The 18,257-nt window shown below is 33.7% G+C and overlaps 1 protein-coding gene across 1 annotated transcript in view; it reads left to right on the top strand.

Moving 5' to 3' along the window:
- Positions 1 to 18,257, top strand: part of LOC111085099 — a 77,553-nt gene that overhangs the window by 30,530 nt on the left and 28,766 nt on the right. Inside the window, exon 4 of the mRNA XM_022382264.1 lies at positions 3,280 to 3,351. Coding sequence (XP_022237972.1) covers positions 3,280 to 3,351 — 72 coding nt within the window. The remainder of the gene's footprint in view (positions 1 to 3,279; positions 3,352 to 18,257) is intronic.

Here is an 18,257-nt window from a genome sequence, read left to right on the forward strand (position 1 = left end):
AGGATATTTCTAGAAAACGTGGCGTGACACTAGTCACATGACCTTGCTGACGCAACAGTATTTATTCAAAATATCAGGAAAACAGTCAGTGGCATTAGCACAAATATCATTAACTGAAGAAAATAAGAAATGAGTCTGAGGCTTTTTAGGTGAAAAACATACATTTATCAATACTAAAACCAACTTTACATTCTCCAAACACTAGATCAACAATCCAAATTTATAAATGTACACCCAACACTTAAGACTGTTACTTAGTAAAACTTTAAAATTCTAGTTACAAAATGAACTATATTTACTTGGAAGTCAAGACTTGCAATGGTGGAGCAGAGGACATAGCTTGCGTATGGCTCAATTTCTGGTACAGATGACAGCTGGTATAGGCTCTCCACCACAGACTTGCTACTGCTAAAATCTACCCAGCTTTTTTTATACAGAATTTGTAGATCTTGTCTTGCTAACTGGTATGCAACATATGGTTGACACTCACTCAGAAAAAAAAAATAATAAAAATTCAGGTCACAAGTTCTGCACAAGAGCTCTTGTTCTCATAAACGTATCAGTTCTAGGTTACTAATGCCCACAGTTTATGGACAACCTTGAATGCAAATGATTACTTGCCATGTGCTCAATGATGTCATTACTTTTATCTCATCACCACTTGTTTCTTAAACTTACCTTATGCTTGTTGTCGGATTCCTTACTAATCATGAGTTAATGGTCTGTCATTAATTTTCTTTACAGTTTGATGTATAATGGTGACTTTTCACAGAGATTTAATACTTTTCTCTGCATCACACCTTGGTTAATTTGTACCAGAGTGTCACCCATGCAATTGAAGTGAAATATGTTTCTACTTGCATTTTGTTGTAGAACTGATCTTATAATCTTGTTTTTTATACCTTCCATTTCCTACCTCCACATTTCTATGATAAGAGTATTGCAAAAGTACAGAATATTCTTACTATATACTAACTGTCAACTTCAAATAATATTATGTTCTATATATTCATAATATTATTTTAACTTTCTATTCCTTATATGTAGTTGTTTTGGTTTTCTATACAGTGTAATACCGCTATTACATATGTTTTGATCACTAAGTGTGATGGCTAATGCTAAACATCACTGTGTGTTAGGCTCAGTCATTACTGTAGCTTTTGAATACACATTCAACATTTGCAATTTTTATAAGTATTTTTATTTGAAACTTCAAATTGTTTTATTCCTCCCCTCTTTCTTTAAACTTGAGTCTATTGAGAAATGTTGCAAATGAGATATGACAAGGTTATATTCTCTAACTCATTTATTACCTTTAAAATGTTGATCCAACCTAAACTACTCATATACTTCATGTGTTTTACTGCACTTTTCATTTAGTTCATTTTAAACTATACTTCCATTTCTCATCAGTGTTGAAATATTCTTATTAATCAATGATAGCTCTCAGCAAATTTTTAATCATTGCATCATGGTGAGTAAACTGTTTTGTTGTAAAACTATCACTTTAACTTATGTCTATGGATTAGAAAAAACAAAATAGAATACATACACTTTCTATTCAAAAGTCATGGGACATGGGTAGTTGTGAATAAAACATGTCTTTATTCCAAGAAATTAATTGAGTGTTTGCCCGCCTTTGGCCTTATTAACTGCTTCAATGCATCATGGAAGACTGTCTACTAATTTCTGGTAGAAAGCTGGTGGTATTATGCTCCACTCCTTTAAAACATTAGTAAGCTTCACTACTTTAGAGGGCCATCTTGACCTTGTCCTAATTCTGCATTCCAATTCATCCTAAATATGTTCTATCAGGTTGAGGTTGGGGCTCTGTGCTGGCTACTGCAATGTTCCGATGTTATTCTCTTCAAACCACGTGTTGACAATCCTTGCTTTGTGACATGGAGTGTTATCATGTTGGAAGGTGTAAGGGCTAGTACCATAAAATTGCCAAAATGTAGGACACACATAATTGCTCAGAACATCAATGTAGGACTCAGCATTCATGGTTCTATGCATTGCCACCAGTGGACCTAGTCCATACCATGAGAAGCACCCCCAGACCATAATACCAACACCTCCAAACTTCACTGTTGGGACAGCACACTCAGGTAATAAGTGTTCTGCAACTAACCTCCATACCTAAACATACCCATCAGACTGGAAGAGTGTGTTGCATGACTCGTTTGTCCACAGGATCACTATCCATTGATCCACGGTCCAGGTTCAGTATGCCTTGTTCCATGCCAGTTGATGGTGTGCATTTGTTTTTGTTATCAACAGCTTGTAGGCTGCAGCTCTTCCATGAAAATTGATAGCATGCAGCTATCATTGTGTCGTGGAAACACGTATAGGATTGCCTATGGCTGCTTGCTTCTCCAAACACACATTCTCTACGGTCTGGTGGTGAGAGGAGGTAACCAGCCTTCTCAAGGTGCGTTGGCTCCTGTCAGTCAGTATTTTATGCCTACCTGGTCATTTCTTGGGCTCACTGTCTTCTGTGGACTTCCATTTCTTCAGCACATTGCCAACTGTTGACCTAGGAATGTTTAATTGTTGCACAATAGCTTGTACAGACATTTTCCCCAGATGAAATCTAACTATCCTTCCCTCTGAAACTCTGTTAGCTCTTTCTGTGTACTCATCATTTGATGTACAAGTTTGAAATGACTTCCGAGTGAATCACTGCTCACCTTTATAGACCAAAATATTTGCATATTTTGCCGTCACACCCATTTTCCTGCAATCAGAGGTGTGTACCATGACTTTTGGTTGGATAGTGTATTTTCTGTGACATCAAACATGTTTCATTATGTACATATACAAAAATGATAATAAATTTATCTATTTAAAAAATGTGTATATTAGTATTATCTAATAACAAAATACATTATATTTATTAATTATTATTAATAATGCTTTTCCACAGTATTGAACTTGTATATAAAATTGTCAAGAGGTATTTTATAAAATGTTGCTTTGGCAATTTCACATTTGGCTAAAATTGTATTAATTTCATTGGATCTCTTTTGATCCAAACCACCCGACATATTTTGTCAGTAACTTCCTCTACTTCCTTTAACTCGGGATAACATATTATTGTAACATGTTCTATCATTGGGTGGGTTTTTTTGGATTATTTGGTAAAAAATAATTCCAAGTTCATTCCTTGTAATGGTAACAAATCAATTTAATTAGAAAGTATATAATAAAGCTGAATTCTTTGGCTATAATTTTTTAGCTAGAAAGTATATGATAAAACTGAATTATTTTTTCCAGGCTTTGTAAGAAAGATACAAGATGGAAGACTGGGGTTTATAACTAGTGCGAGATTTGAGAAAACACCAGAAGGTAGGTGCATTTTATTTCATAGATTATTAAATTACTTTATTAATTTCTTAATAGACTTTCTGAAAAACTTTCTGTTCTATTTATCATACATTTTCCAAACTATTCTGAGATCAGTGAACATATACAGCTGGGCCCAAGTTATTTGAAGTTATAGAGATAGTCAGAAATTTAAAAGTATATTTTACATTTCAAATTATTTGTGAAACAACGTTTGAATCATATTGATATAAAAAATATTTCTAAGAAATTCTTGATGAAATTTGTTTTAGTTTATTTATGTTAAGTGGTTATAAAATATATTATTATGAACAGAAAGTTTAATCTTGACATTTTCATACAACTCACACTTCTGAAGTTTTTAAATACAAGTGACATCATTGTATATATGGATAGTGTACTAGAAAGGAAAGAATGTAAAATAAGGTCCATGTATAGTGATATACTGATAACAGTACTACTTTGCATTTTTGTTATTATTACTGTATTTTAAAATTTTCAAAGAACAATTAAGAGAGTGAAATGTGTAAAAAAATGTTGTTTACATTATTTTTAGGATAGCTTCAGCTGACCTTTTAAATATATTTATATATAATAACCATAGACTCAGTTTACTTGAACACAAATAACCTAGAGCAATTCACATATGGAAGGCTGCAGAAGTTATACCTGATATTGGTGAAAGAGAAGCAGTGTTATAGTAGTCTTTATGCAAAAGCAAAATAGGTCTATGGACCAAACCAATATGTATGTGAAAGGGGGAAGTGTGGACAATAGTCAGAGAGTTTGTCTCTTGTGATGTAGTGAAAATGAGCAAAGTAACTGTTGCTATTCTTAACTGCCTTTCATCCTCTACAGGAACTGTATAATATGCAGACAAGTTAATATTCAAAGAGTCTATCTAACTTTTGCTGATAAAATTGACATATTAATTTAGAAGGAACCAGATGATATTGAAAACAAGATTAAGGAGATGGCTGAATATGGAAATAATATTAAGATATAGAGAAAATATGGAGAAAAGTCATGTTATAAATCAAGAACAATTGAAATTAAATATGTGTTCTCAGAGATAGTTTGTTAAGTGCCCCTCTTTCATTTGTACTCTCTGGCTTTAAATTGTTTAACTTTGAATATGCATCTTTTTGACTGATATTCACACACCATTGTTCTAAAAAGTAGATTGCTCTTCGGTGGCCATAACCTTAACTCTGTTTTCTTGTTCAGTGGGTTGATTATATTATATTAACTCTTTCCATACAGGCATCCTTTACTTTGCATGTCATAAGGGTTTACTGAGTTACATTCAAAATTTAATTAAAGTAATTTATTATCATGGTAATGGAATAAACTTGGCATCAAAACATAGCTAATGATCAAAATTTTAATATTATGTAAGCTTTCAGTTCTTAATTTTATAAGAAAATATTAAAAAAAAACTTTCTCCTAGTATGAGAATTGTAACATTTGCTCTGTAGGTATCCCCCTCTTCTGTAATTTATTCATCACCCGTCTGAGAAGTCTGAAATTTAATGTAAATTACTCATTATAATATTTTTATTAGTCAAGCAAAGCTTAATTTTTATACCCTTCAATCTTATTTGGTTACAAATCCAGAAACTAGAAAATCAAACCCCCTTTTGCCAGATCTGCCTGTCACATCCTTTCTTTCTCAAATTGCCAATAGTTCTCTGTATCATTTATAACCAGTAGAAAGTCAAAGTTCTAATCTATCAAATGATGTTACAAATATATTACATTATTTTCTCCTTCATGCACAATATTTGTTTGGTCCCTTTTGTGATGTTTGGTATTTTCATGTACAGTAACCCATTTTGTCTCTCATTCTTGTAGACCATATATTCAAGCACTCAATGTAAATGGGCTGTCTACCACTGCTGATCTCTGTCCTGCTTTCTTCAGCTTCATCATTCTACATTCTTCTTTACTTGGCTTTTCAGCAAGGGCCTGTTTGGTTGTTGAGTGGAGTTGTTCATGACCTTTTACCTCTTGCCAGGTGATAATCACTTCCTTTTTTCTGTTCTCGCAGACCTCCTTCAGGTCTTCTTTGTCCATTGCCTCCTCATCCAGTCCCCTTCCTGATTGGGACATTTGTGTGGCTCTTTGGGTTCTTACATGCCCCTTTGAGCCTTTGACTTTCTTTTCTTTGTATCATTTGTTTCTCACAGCATATTTTTTCTCCTTGCTTTTGGACGTCGTTGTTGGATGTTTACTCCTTCGATGCTTCCCATACTCTATCCTAGGGATTGGCTGATGTTATTTCCAGACCTTTCCATTTTCTGAAGATCTGGGCTGCCTGAGAGGGCTATCAGAGGTTTTCTCTCATCTATATCTCCTCATTTTTTCACTGTATGATTGCTGTCTTACTCAGACTGTCCATTTTCATGGAAACAGCCATCATCTTTTTTTTTTTTTTCATGACAGACTTTCTTGTCTCGAGACTTGTCCCCTTCGGATTAACTGATTGAATTTACCAGCTCATCCATCTCAGATAATGTTGTTTGAGGAAGTCTGACAATACACTCTTTTGTGTTTCCTCACACTGGATTCAATATATAACAGCCTCTCTTGTCTCTGGCATTTGAAGGAGAGTTTAAAGGCTGGTATACTGATTACAAGGTGATCTCTGATATCATACAAGTCACATTCCATGGACTTTCCCTTTCTTTGTAGTTGGTTGTCCACTATCTTCAGTGTGTGATTCTAGCTCTTAATGGTGCAGAAACATGGTAGCATTTCTGAAGATAACATTTTTCTTACCTGAAAATGTATTTCAAATAGATACCTACCTCTCTTCACCACCATCCTACCTCCCCATTTCTGGAGATTTTTCTTTGTCTCATCAAAAATGAGCCTCTGACTGTCTGTTTGTGCTCATGGTGGTTGTTTTGCCTTGCTATTGATTGAGGACTACAGCAATATGAAAATTACATCATAGGCTGATGCACTACACATAGACACATGTCGGGGTGGGAGTTTTTTCAAGGCTTTTGGCATAAGCAGGAAATTCATGGCAGTTGCTCACAAGGTTATAGCTCTTAGTGGTGTATATCTATCTGAAATACATTTTCAGGTAAGAAAAATATTTACTGCTGTCACTTTTTCAGATAGATATCCTTTTTGAAAATGTTGTGATCTGTTGTCTAAGGCATATGGATGTTTTTCTAACACCAACATCTGTGTTCCTGGATTTTCACCTGTTTCAAGACACCATACCTTACGTACCACAGACGGGGGTGCAAATTGTTGCAGATCTTTTTTTGGATGGACCTGGTGTCCTAAGTTAATTCATATTCCTTTGTTTTTCAGTGTCATGAAGTACAAGGAATATCCTCATCTTGGAAATTCTGTATACTCAATCTTAACACATCTTTATGGTCAGAAAATATGAATATTTTATGTCAGAAGGGATTGTTAAATATCTTTCACAAAAGTAATTAATTTTTGGTTGCATCACACAATTTTGGAATGGCAAACAATGTTGAAATGTAGCTCTATTTCACCGCAACTTTATATTGGCTGTTGTTGCCACACGACTTGTTAAAGTACAGAACAGTCATTCTATATTTAGTAACTGTGCATTTTGACCATGGCCCTGAACCCTAATTTATATAGCAAAAGCTCCATTGTAAGGTTGACATGGCCAGAACACACCATTCCTACCTGCTTGCTTTCCATAATCTATCTTGTGTACAAAGATGATAGTTTCCTAGCTTCTGTTTCAACAGTGTGATCACATAGAAATCCCTAGATGCTAGATAAGGAAGGAGTAAAACTACTAGTGTCGTGTCCTACACAAGTAGTTGAAATCAGGCTAGCTACAGCACAAGTGCCAGCCACTATCTTCTGACTAGGAAGTTTTTTAATATGAACATCCTACTTCCATTTACTTCAGAGCAGTGCCACTGGGTATTGCTTATACCCTCAACCCATATAATCACTGCCCACACTGTGCTCAACCTAAAAGTTGTATAGAAAAATAAATGCTAAGAAAATATTTAGCAGAACTATTCATATATGACATGTCTAAATTCTACAAAATTGAGCTTAGTAAATCAAAACCAATGAAATAATTTGGAATGCCACACTTTCTGTTGCTATGACTCATAAGCTACAAACATCAGGTATTATAGTGCTTTCTCTTAATGTAGTGTAATCTAGCAAATTAATTTTATGTTATCATTGAAGGTATACAAGCTCTAATTATTTCAGTTCTTATGAGATAAAAAACAAGATATTTTTTCACTAACGTCAATTAAAATTTGGGTAACACCATGTTGTCCAAACGTCTGTCATACATACTGTCAATGTTCTATGGGTTATGTTTACCAACATCAGCTGTTGTTACTTTATAATAATCAATTGGCTATCACACAATGTCCTAGAAACATTTGAGAGCTTGGAAAACAGTGAATGCAAATGCTTTCTCAGCTTACAAATGTTTTCAAATTCCTAGCAAACATCTCCAGTCAACAAATTGTTAGTTTTCTAGGCATTATAACTACTAATATCATCTTCACTGTTTAATAATCAACTGGCTATCACCCATTGTCTTGTATACATTTTATTGTGAAATACCACTTGATAGCTTAGAAAGTGAGCAAGGCTACTTTCTTTCAGCCATTACTTGTTCACTCAAGTGACTGTCCTAATTCAATATCATTGTCAGATCTTGGACATCATAGTTGTCATACTGCTCACTCACTGGAGTTTCCTCATCTGACTCTTTTATTACATAGTTGGATAAGTACTTTTAGCATCAGCCCATATCTTGATGGATGGATTGTCTGAAAATGAGATAAAAACCAGCTTGCATGGAACCGAGTTGTGCTTTTATTGTTGGCATGTACCAAAACCACACATTGTGTTTATACCTTCATTGCTTTATCTCTGTGTCTCATTTGCCATATAGTGATCTTCCCTAACTGCTGATGTGTAACTCATGTCATCTGCTTATGCAGAGAGCTGTATCTTTTGGTAAACATTAGCCAGTTTGGCAAGTAACCACCTGACCTCTACTGTATTGCACAATTTACCATTGATACATATGACAAGTGTTAATCTTAATCAGAAGAGTTACGACTAAAAAAAAACTTCACAATCATATTCTTCTAGACTATGGGTGATACAGTAAAGTACACATATTCACCACACCCATCACCCTACATAACTCTGCAAAAACTGACTATTAAACGTATCTCCTTGATCTTGAAGAATTCTTTCATTTTCACCAGTTAGTGAGACAATATCTTTGCATTTCTATGTTACTGGCCTGGTATATAGTGTATGATAAAGTCATATTTCCTGCAATGTCATTATCCAACATGCAATCATCCCTTCTCGACTTTTAAAGATCATAAGCTATTCCACTGATGCACAGTCCTAGTAATTAAATTGTGATCTTCCTTCCATACAAATAATTTTTGAAAAATACTACAAGTAGTTCTTTCTTTGTTGTAAAGAATTAGGAGCCATGAGCAATTAACAGATGCAGTTACATGTTATACCTCATTCTGCAAGTGCAACAATACTGTTTTGATTCCACTATCACTGGCATCACTATTTATAATGAATAGAATATCTAATGTCGGATATACTAACATCAAAACCTCAACTAAAATTAGTGGAGGCTTTGTGCCTAAGATGCTCATTCGTCATCTTCATTCCACCTAAAATGAATTTCAGCTTTAGTCAATATGGACAGTACTGTAGCTATCACTGAGAAATTTACCATAAACCATCATTTGTACAACAGGAAACCTAGGAAATTGGATCTCTTGTTTCATAATGTATTAGGGTCAGTGTTTGACCACTGTCCCTACCTCCAATACGATGATTAAGGAATTCTACCCATCATGTCAAATTCTTCACTAGCTTCAATTTTGAGCTTGTCTTCCTCATTTGCTGGAAAATCATTGTACAGGTTTTTAGCCACCAATTGAAATGTGTGTCCAAACATCAAGACATTTTCAACATTGATCAGGCATTTTTCCTATTTCAATCTTTTTGGTGTAAGCTACATGAGCTGCTTGAAAATGACTGGTGCTTTACACAAGCCAAATGGCAGAGTAAAAAGTTCATAAAAGTAATTTCAAATGCTTAAAGGCAGTCTTAAGTCTGCTTACGTAATCTACTTCAACTTGCAATATCCATAAGCCTTGTCTAATGTGCTGAACAAATGGGCCTCTTTCAGCACATCCAGACATGAATCTAACCCTGGAACAATAAGACATCCATGCATCTTATTGCATTCACCTGCTTAAAATTAACACAGAATCTTGGTAAACCTGAAGATACTCAAGGACTCTCCGGAGGTATAATTAATCCATCTTCATCCTCCACTGTATCATATTACAGGCTACATCCCTAGTGTTCCAGAGTAGACTGAACAGTAAATGTTTTTTCAGACACACCACATGCATGTATATGGTGGTGAATTATTGATGTTTGACTCAAATTGTCATCTAGTTCCGCATACACATTGACATATTTAACCAGAAACGTTTTGAATTTCCATCATTACGTTGAATCTATATTTCTTGGATGATCCAATGATCTCCGATGTTTTGACTGTCATGTATTTGTTCTAATTGCCATTTTTAGTTTTAAACTGGAGAGCTAAATGTCCATGCTTATAGATCAGCATCATTATTGTGCCATCATTGAGACATGTAACTATTTAAAGAAGTGCAGCTTGCTTTCTGGAAAAAATACAGTGTTTCATGCATTTATTCCATCCCCATAGCAGATGGCAGTAAAATATTTAGTTCATAATGCACCATGGAACTCCATCTGTACATTTGAAGGCACTCTGACTTTATACTCAAGATGTACTCATGCAGTACACTGTTATTTTGGCCTAATCCTGTTGCCAATGAGTGTTTTGTCTGCACAACTGCAGTTCTCTTGCACAAACAAAACTGACTTACAATTTATGAAGTAGGTTGATCTTTAAATTGTTAATGCCCAAACCAAAGTCAGATATGACAACTACCTATATTTTGTGAGTTACAAAACCAAAACAGAGTTGAAGATGTTTCTCTCCAATCACATCTAGAGTGTCACTATTAGCCAGAACAAAGTTTGTGTTAATTTACTAGTGATGGCTCCACTTGGAGCACCTGTTTTACTTCAAGGTCAACCAGAGTTTTAGTGGCTCCTTTATCAACCTTGTTTTCACATATCTTTATTGATAAAAGTCCCACCCAGCTCTGTATTAGCTGGTCTGAGGACACATCTTTGAACTTAAGCTGACCACTTTATCCCCCCTGGTCAGTGCCCAAACAGAAGCCACAACAGACAAAGCTTGTTTATTCCACTTTTCCACTTGCTGTGGAGTTTGGTGGAATGTAATGTATCTTCTGTTTTGTTTAGGAACAAGATGAGGACAGTATTTTTTGAAATGCACCATCAATCCAAACCATGATGCATTTTATTTCTTCTGTTTAAAATGTCATTTGAAAAGAAGTACAGTATCTCTATTACAACACAACTCAGTGGCATTCAATGTTGCTGCAACAAGGCATCATGATGCACTTGTGGCAGGGATTATCAGAAACTCCCTACATTAAAGTATAGATGTCTCTAACAATAATATACATAAACTTCAGTAAACTTATTAGTGAGGTTATCCTCACAATCTTCAGCTATCATTGAGGGATGTTTTCTTATGCAACAAAAATTTTGTTGCTTCTACTTTTTTGAGTCTTGCACTTGGTCCCATAGCTGGATTCTTTATCAACTCAAAACTTTGATATAACTCCATTATGACTGTGGCCTCATTATAGTGATTTATCATTTTGAGTGCTCATTCATTTTAATGCAGTGTCCGGATTTCCACCACTTATCCCAGAATCAAACTATTTTTGGCATATGTATGGATATAATCTAGATCTTTCTTAGTAGTACCCTTGAAAGTAGGGGGAATTATTAGTTTTATTTTACAAACAGGGATTTGTGATTATGAAATGAAGCATTTCTAGCAGCACCTTTGCCATCTCATTGCTGTGAACTTCACATCATTACTGGTACAATGATGTTGTTACCCAGAGACTCATGACCATTGCTTTTAATCAATAGAGTAATGAGATCCCAAAATGAACTTGTAAGCCAGGTCTTCATGACTTTGAGATATTTTATAATCCATTGTGGTTTTGGCAACATGCATCTTGCCTTGAAAAGGTTATCTTTATCTTCTCTGGTGGGTTTTTGTTGTTTCTTCTTATTGCAAGACAGCTCCAACTCATGGACTTCATCCACCAGAGGCACATTCACTCTCTTTCTTGCAGTTGGTGGCATTGACCAGTGCTGGGGTTTTGTCCCACTAGTTGGTGACAATCTAGATGTGCTACAGAGACCTTCCCTTTTGATCTCAGGGACTGCAGACAGCAAATCATTGTTACAATCTTCAAATGGTTCTGCCTCTATACATCGAAGTTCAGATTCAAAGGAAGAAAAGGGTCAGCCTAGGACATCTCTAATTGCAGTGCTCCATGAAGTTGTGGTCTTATCAAGATTGTAGACATGACCATTTCCTTCAGTGATAAAAGTCCTTTGTTGGAGAGATAACTATTCCTAGACTATACCACATTCTAGGATTGTAAACTACCTTCAGTGACTAACTCCTTTTTTCAAACATAAGTGGTTTCATCTGGAAAATTCCATTTCTAAGTTGTGGGGAATTCAAACTAATGTGGACAATTAGAAGGGCAAAAATATATATGTTAAGATAATATAGAAAACTTCATAAAAACAAATCCTGGGGTCACATTACCAAGATTTCATCTCATTATCTTATCTTGTAGTGTTCACAGATACAAGGATAATACCATAGTTGTGCACACTACCACTCAATACAGCACTGCTGTTACTACTGCTACAGCAAGAAAAATACAACAGCACTACTGTTACTGCTACATATAAGTATAGCAGCACTATCACTACTGCTACTTTTGAAACTGACATTTTTTTTTCTGGGACAAGTTCTAGGAATGTCCTCAAATTACTAGTAAACAACCTATTTACTGTACTATGAATGTCTTCAGGGTATTGTCAACATTATACCTACAGTTTCTTCTATACTAGCTCTAAAACTTGAGATTCATAACTGCAAGTGCATAATTAGAGATATCAAAACTCAAGTATTAAATAATATTTTAGATATTTCTTTTGAAACAGAGGAATGTAACTTAGATAAAATAAATATTTGAATTATTATGTACTTGATAATAATAATTTCATTAAAATACATTAATAGTAAAGTGGTTTAATTAAATTTTGAATGTAATGCAATAACATGCACAGAAAGGGATTTAAAAATGGCACTGATCATTATAAGGTAAAGAACACAATGTAAAAAAAAAAAGAATATATGACGACAGTAATAATAGTAAATGAGCTAATATAACATAATAAATTTGTAATATTAGAATAAATTGTCTCTTATTATTTGTTCAGTTTTATTATTGTTTTAATTTATTTAATTTCATTAGCATCAGCTTCTTCAATTGTTATCTATAAATCCAGCTCTTTTTGGCTTCAAAATGTTATTCCCTGTTGTGAAAATGTGCTCTACAGCTGCACTTGATGAAATGGGTATGTTGAAGTAAATGAAGTATTTATAAACTGGTGAAAAAAACAAGCTTAATTCTGTATCTTTTGAATTAGGTGGTTCTTTGCTCAGGAACATTGTTTATTGATTTGTTGCTACTTTGGGACGAATTACTTGCAGATTTTGCTTGTTGTTTAAAGCACATGAAGAAGTCTCCCTCAGTGTTCAAAAATGATGAAAAATTACTTAAACCAGCATTTGCTGAACTTTCATCACCACTTCCTCCATCTTACCAGAAAGTTTTTTAATCAACATTTGTTTTACAGTTTCTTTCCTAGTGTTTGAGCTAATCTAAATCAGTTTAAACCATGGGTGAAAAGTAGCCATGAGAATGTGATCTTCATTGACAAAGGCAGCTTCAAAGCACTTAATTCCTGAAATCAAAGCATTAACAAGTGGTTTGCGAATCTGGAGTGGTTTGCCAAAAAGATCTTTCAGTCTTGTTAAACATGCAGAAAGTGTTGGCAAAAGTAGTCCCATGTAGGCCTTAGTTTTGTTTTGAAGTAAATTTAGCTGACGTGATACCGGTTGCATGACAATTACATATTATTTGATGAAGTGTATATCTAAAAGGTTGAAATAGCAATGTCCAGCTCATCACACACTTTATTGGCTGAACCCTCTCTCTTCGGTATTATGTTCTCCATACAAACAAACATATCATACATCAAATTCCACTGTGTAGTGCATGGAACAACTAAATGTTCACCCAGTTCTTGTTAAATAAGATCAACTGCTATGGTGCTATAGCTCTGTTTGTTTCATAGCATCTGGGCCTTGGCAAGTGTCGATTGGGATATGTTCACGAATGCACCATCGCTCAAAGCCTTTTCTTCATCACTGGCTGCTACAAAATTGAGTGTATGAGCTTGGGGAGAAAGCAAACCTCACTGGACTCTGTTTCACTATTAATGATATTGAAAATGCTGTGGAAGTTTATCTCATTTTCTTGTTCTTCATCACTTTACTCGAGTGTGCTCTGCTTTGGAATCACCTGCATCACTACTTACAGATTCATACCTTAATTCAGTTGAGAAGATCCTATAAAAAGAGATGTGTACATGATGTGTGACATGGCTTAGTAGTACCATCTTTGTATGGTATTGCCATATTGACATGGTATAGTAAAAATAACTTAATTTCTTATACATCACTCCTCTAGCTGTTGCCAGCTATTCAAAGTGCCTGTTGTTGACCAGTCTCTAAATTAGTCAAAAGCCAAGTGAAATAAATACAACTTCCAAAAATGTCCACAGTCAGACAAACAAATTTATGTAGACATAACTTTATTTAACTCTCTCAATACAGACATTATTTTCTGTGCATGTCACAAGGTTTTAGTGAGCTATACACAAAATTTGATTAAACTACTTTATTATCATGGTATATGAATAAGTATAGCATAAACATGTAGCTAATAATCCATATATTAATAGCATATAAGTTTTAAGTTTTTAAATTTATAACTCGTAAGGCAATATTTTTTTAAAATTCTGAATTTCCTCTTGTGTGAGAATTTCTCTCTAGGCACACCCTATTATCTAATTTATTCATCAACCTTCAAGAAGTATAAAATTCAGTGTAAGTTACTCATTATAATTTTTTCAAGCCAGTATATAATCTGGAATTCTTGGACAAAGGCCTTTCTAACGATATGAGATTTGTAGTATTTGATCGAGAAATGTAAAAGAAAAGGTCCAGACAAAGAGACAGATGCAAGCTTATTATTTATATAAATTAAAATTAATATATGTTGTGTATATTATTTCTTGATATAAAATGTACTAATAAACAAAATATACTATAAAAATACTGTAACTAACCTGAATGCCTTGACAAAGTTGGACCCATTGTCAGTAATGGTCTTAGTAATATTGTTCTGAATGCAATATTTGATGTAAACTGCTTCCAGTTCCTTGGTAATTAAGTCATAGGTATGATGGCCAGTGAGGTGGTGGTTAGCAAGCACTGCATACTTCCTCTTCAGGCTTTCTGGGTCAATCCAATGCATAGTCATGCCCAGATAAACTCTGTAATAGTAAACAAGACAAAGCTAATCTAGTGAATACAAAATAGGACACCATACGCGTTCACTGCAGATGCTGTGCTGAAACTTATTTCATGTCTCATTCTATTATTAGATGTTTTAAATTTGACAAATTTGAAAAATTTAACAATTTATTACAACTTGCCTGTTTCGGCAGCTCCAAAGCTGTGATTGAGAGCCACTCTATTGTGCTAAGCTTCTCTTCATCTTTTTTCTGGGAGAATTTATCGTTCACTGTGCATGTGAAGGCTTTCCTACCAAAAACTGTTTTATTTGGATGTAATGTCTGAATAAGATTTTTCAAAACTTGTGATTCAATAAATTTGATAGGAAGCATTTCCTCAATGACCAAATCAGTTAAGAATGCATTTATTTTACATTGGCTAACCTAACCAGCAATAAAGGCTCTACGAGTTAATTGTTTTGCTTTATTTTTCCTGGTTTTCTTTTGCTAGAAGTATGAGCCAGTCTCTGCTGCATCAACTGACCATTTGTTTGACCTGTTTATCTCCATTCCTCTCTTGATGCACAATTCAAAATCCTTCAGTTTATGGGAATATTTGTAACTAATGTGTTTCTTTAGATTAAAAAATGATTTCTTATTGCCACTTTAAATATTCTTTTTGGGTAAACACAAACACTGCAACAAAATATTTTGAAATTGGGAACTAGTTGCACTTTCAGATCCAACAAATTCAAAATCATCTTTTATGAATTAGATTTCCAGAATTAGACTCACTGTCAAAATCTTGTGTAACAGAAACATTGTCTTTTTTATTAGATTCCATTTTATGACATTAGCTAATGTACATGCCAATGCAACAAAGTACTAAATGTCACTTTGACAGAATGACAAAAAGAGATGTGTAGAAATATTGAAATGATGTCTGGTTGCCATAGAGAACAAGTTGAATCCTGATGCAACAAGTTCATGACAGCAATTGCATGACATAACACATTTGATTGATTTTTGTAAGCAAAATGCAGTGTAAATATAATTATATACAATATATTATACAAAATACAATATACAAAATTATGTATTTGGGATTTTCTTAACTAATTATTTGACAGGAAATGTAAACTACCTGGTTCATATGAATATCTTGTATTATCAATTGAAATGTGTTAATTAAGAAAAGTTTCTGCTAGAATTGTCCAACTCAGGAATTTAATAAAACATCTAACAGTACTTGTAAACTGAATAATTTATAATCAGTAACTGTTAAATATAACAATGTTATAAACAAGTACAGGGAATACTTTATATGTGTTATGTAGTATTACATCACGGATAGCCAGCAAACCATCACTGCAGATTGAATCAGGTGAATATGTCGGGTACTATAGGTGAGCCTAATTAAGTCCAAAACAATATGTAGTAATTATATATATATAAAACTATATAATTATAGAAAATATTATTGTATACAATATACAAATGATTATAATTTATATTTTCTATTAAAAATGTAGTGAGTAGCACTTTACATAGACGACAAATGAAGTGACACTACCAGCAATCGCTATGAATTTTCAAATGTAGCATCGATCCACTAGTTGCTCTTAGAAACATAGTGGTGCTATGTAGCATGTGCTATGCACAATTCTGGATAGGACTAGCAACCAAAATAACTAGAAGTACAACATAAATTTTATGAAGAGTTATATTGAATTTCCTTCCTAACAGAATTGAAGGAAGAAATTGAACATAAATTAGCAAAGACAAAGTTTTTTCCTTACACACACCTAATCTTGACAAGATTGAGAGAGCTAACTACTATGCATAGATCACAATAGGGTCACTTATGCAAGTGCACTTGTTGTCCATCATTTGGTCATTTCATAAGAAAAAGTAGGTAGCCTCCCAGGTATTTCTAAGCCTCTACACAAGTGCTCTCACCAAAGAACACATATAATACAATGTACCTATATTCATTACAGTGACTTATTCCATAATGTTACAAATCCAGTAATGATACAATTTATCACAGTATACATGATGCAGAAAAATCTATTGGTATTACTGAAACTTAGAAAATAATAGTTTAATTCAGAACATTGAAAAATGAAAACATGTTTGGATAGGTTATCTAGTCTACATATCCAGTGATATCAAAATAAACAGACATTAGTCCAACCTTCAGAACACGTGTGAAATTCTGAGTGGATGATATGAGCCATTTTGTCCAAACACAGCCGATTTATCTCATATCAAGAAAACTTTAGATTTAAAAATATTATTTTAATCCATGTGAAAAATCATCACAGATTAGTAAATGTTATAAGCATAAAATTCAATAACTAGAAATTATTTATGAATTCTTAATTGAATCACTGATGTTGAACGAGTAGATATTTACAGCCCTAATCTTCCATGGAAGAGGTCAGCAAACACCAAAAGGAAATGACCTGTTACAGTCTGTAGTAGGACAACAGGAAGTTAACCACATTCCTAAACTTGTATTTCTATATATTAAATCTATGTGTGTACTTGAAAGTGTGAAAACTTTCAGTGAATATGAAATGTTCATGTCTTAACTGGAATTTTTTCCATCTCATGATAATTTTTGGATTTTACTTCCTCCTCAGATCAGGTATTCCCAATAGAATTCTCATGAACTATTAATGTTTTTCCATCTCTCTATTAGTAGATCCTTTTTCCTTATAGAAATAACATTTGGAATGGCTTGGTGGTCGGGTTGTTGATTTTAGTTGTGTTTTCCCTGGTGCTAATACTTCATTTCCATTTAGATTTTTTAACGAGACACTTCCTAATGATATGCTTTTGAGGACATGTTTTTATTCTTGTATTTGGTTTATTAACCATTGTAGTAAATTCATACAACAAAAATCACTTTATAATTCAGGTAAGGTCTTTGTTAGATATACACAACTGTTTAAGTTTAATGCGGGTGTTATAATTTATATGGTTTAAATATAGCACAAGTGTTAAATTTAGTTATTTTTAGAAGATATAGTTTATTCCAGGTTTGTTTACATAACTTTGTACAAAACATACTGTTACGTATTAGAATTTCGAATAGTGCAAGGCTGAGTTAACTGATAATTTGAAGTTAGTAGTTACATTATACTTTGGATTTAGTATTTAGATATATGCCGATATATTAGTCAATTTATGATATTTGCCAACAAGATTTATACACATTGTTTTCATTTTTAACACAAATACGTTTTAATATACACACAACAGTACAATTTACAATAACA

Source organism: Limulus polyphemus, unplaced genomic scaffold (assembly GCF_000517525.1).
Source record: "Limulus polyphemus unplaced genomic scaffold, Limulus_polyphemus-2.1.2 Scaffold235, whole genome shotgun sequence".
Taxonomy (NCBI): Eukaryota; Metazoa; Arthropoda; class Merostomata; order Xiphosura; family Limulidae; genus Limulus; species Limulus polyphemus.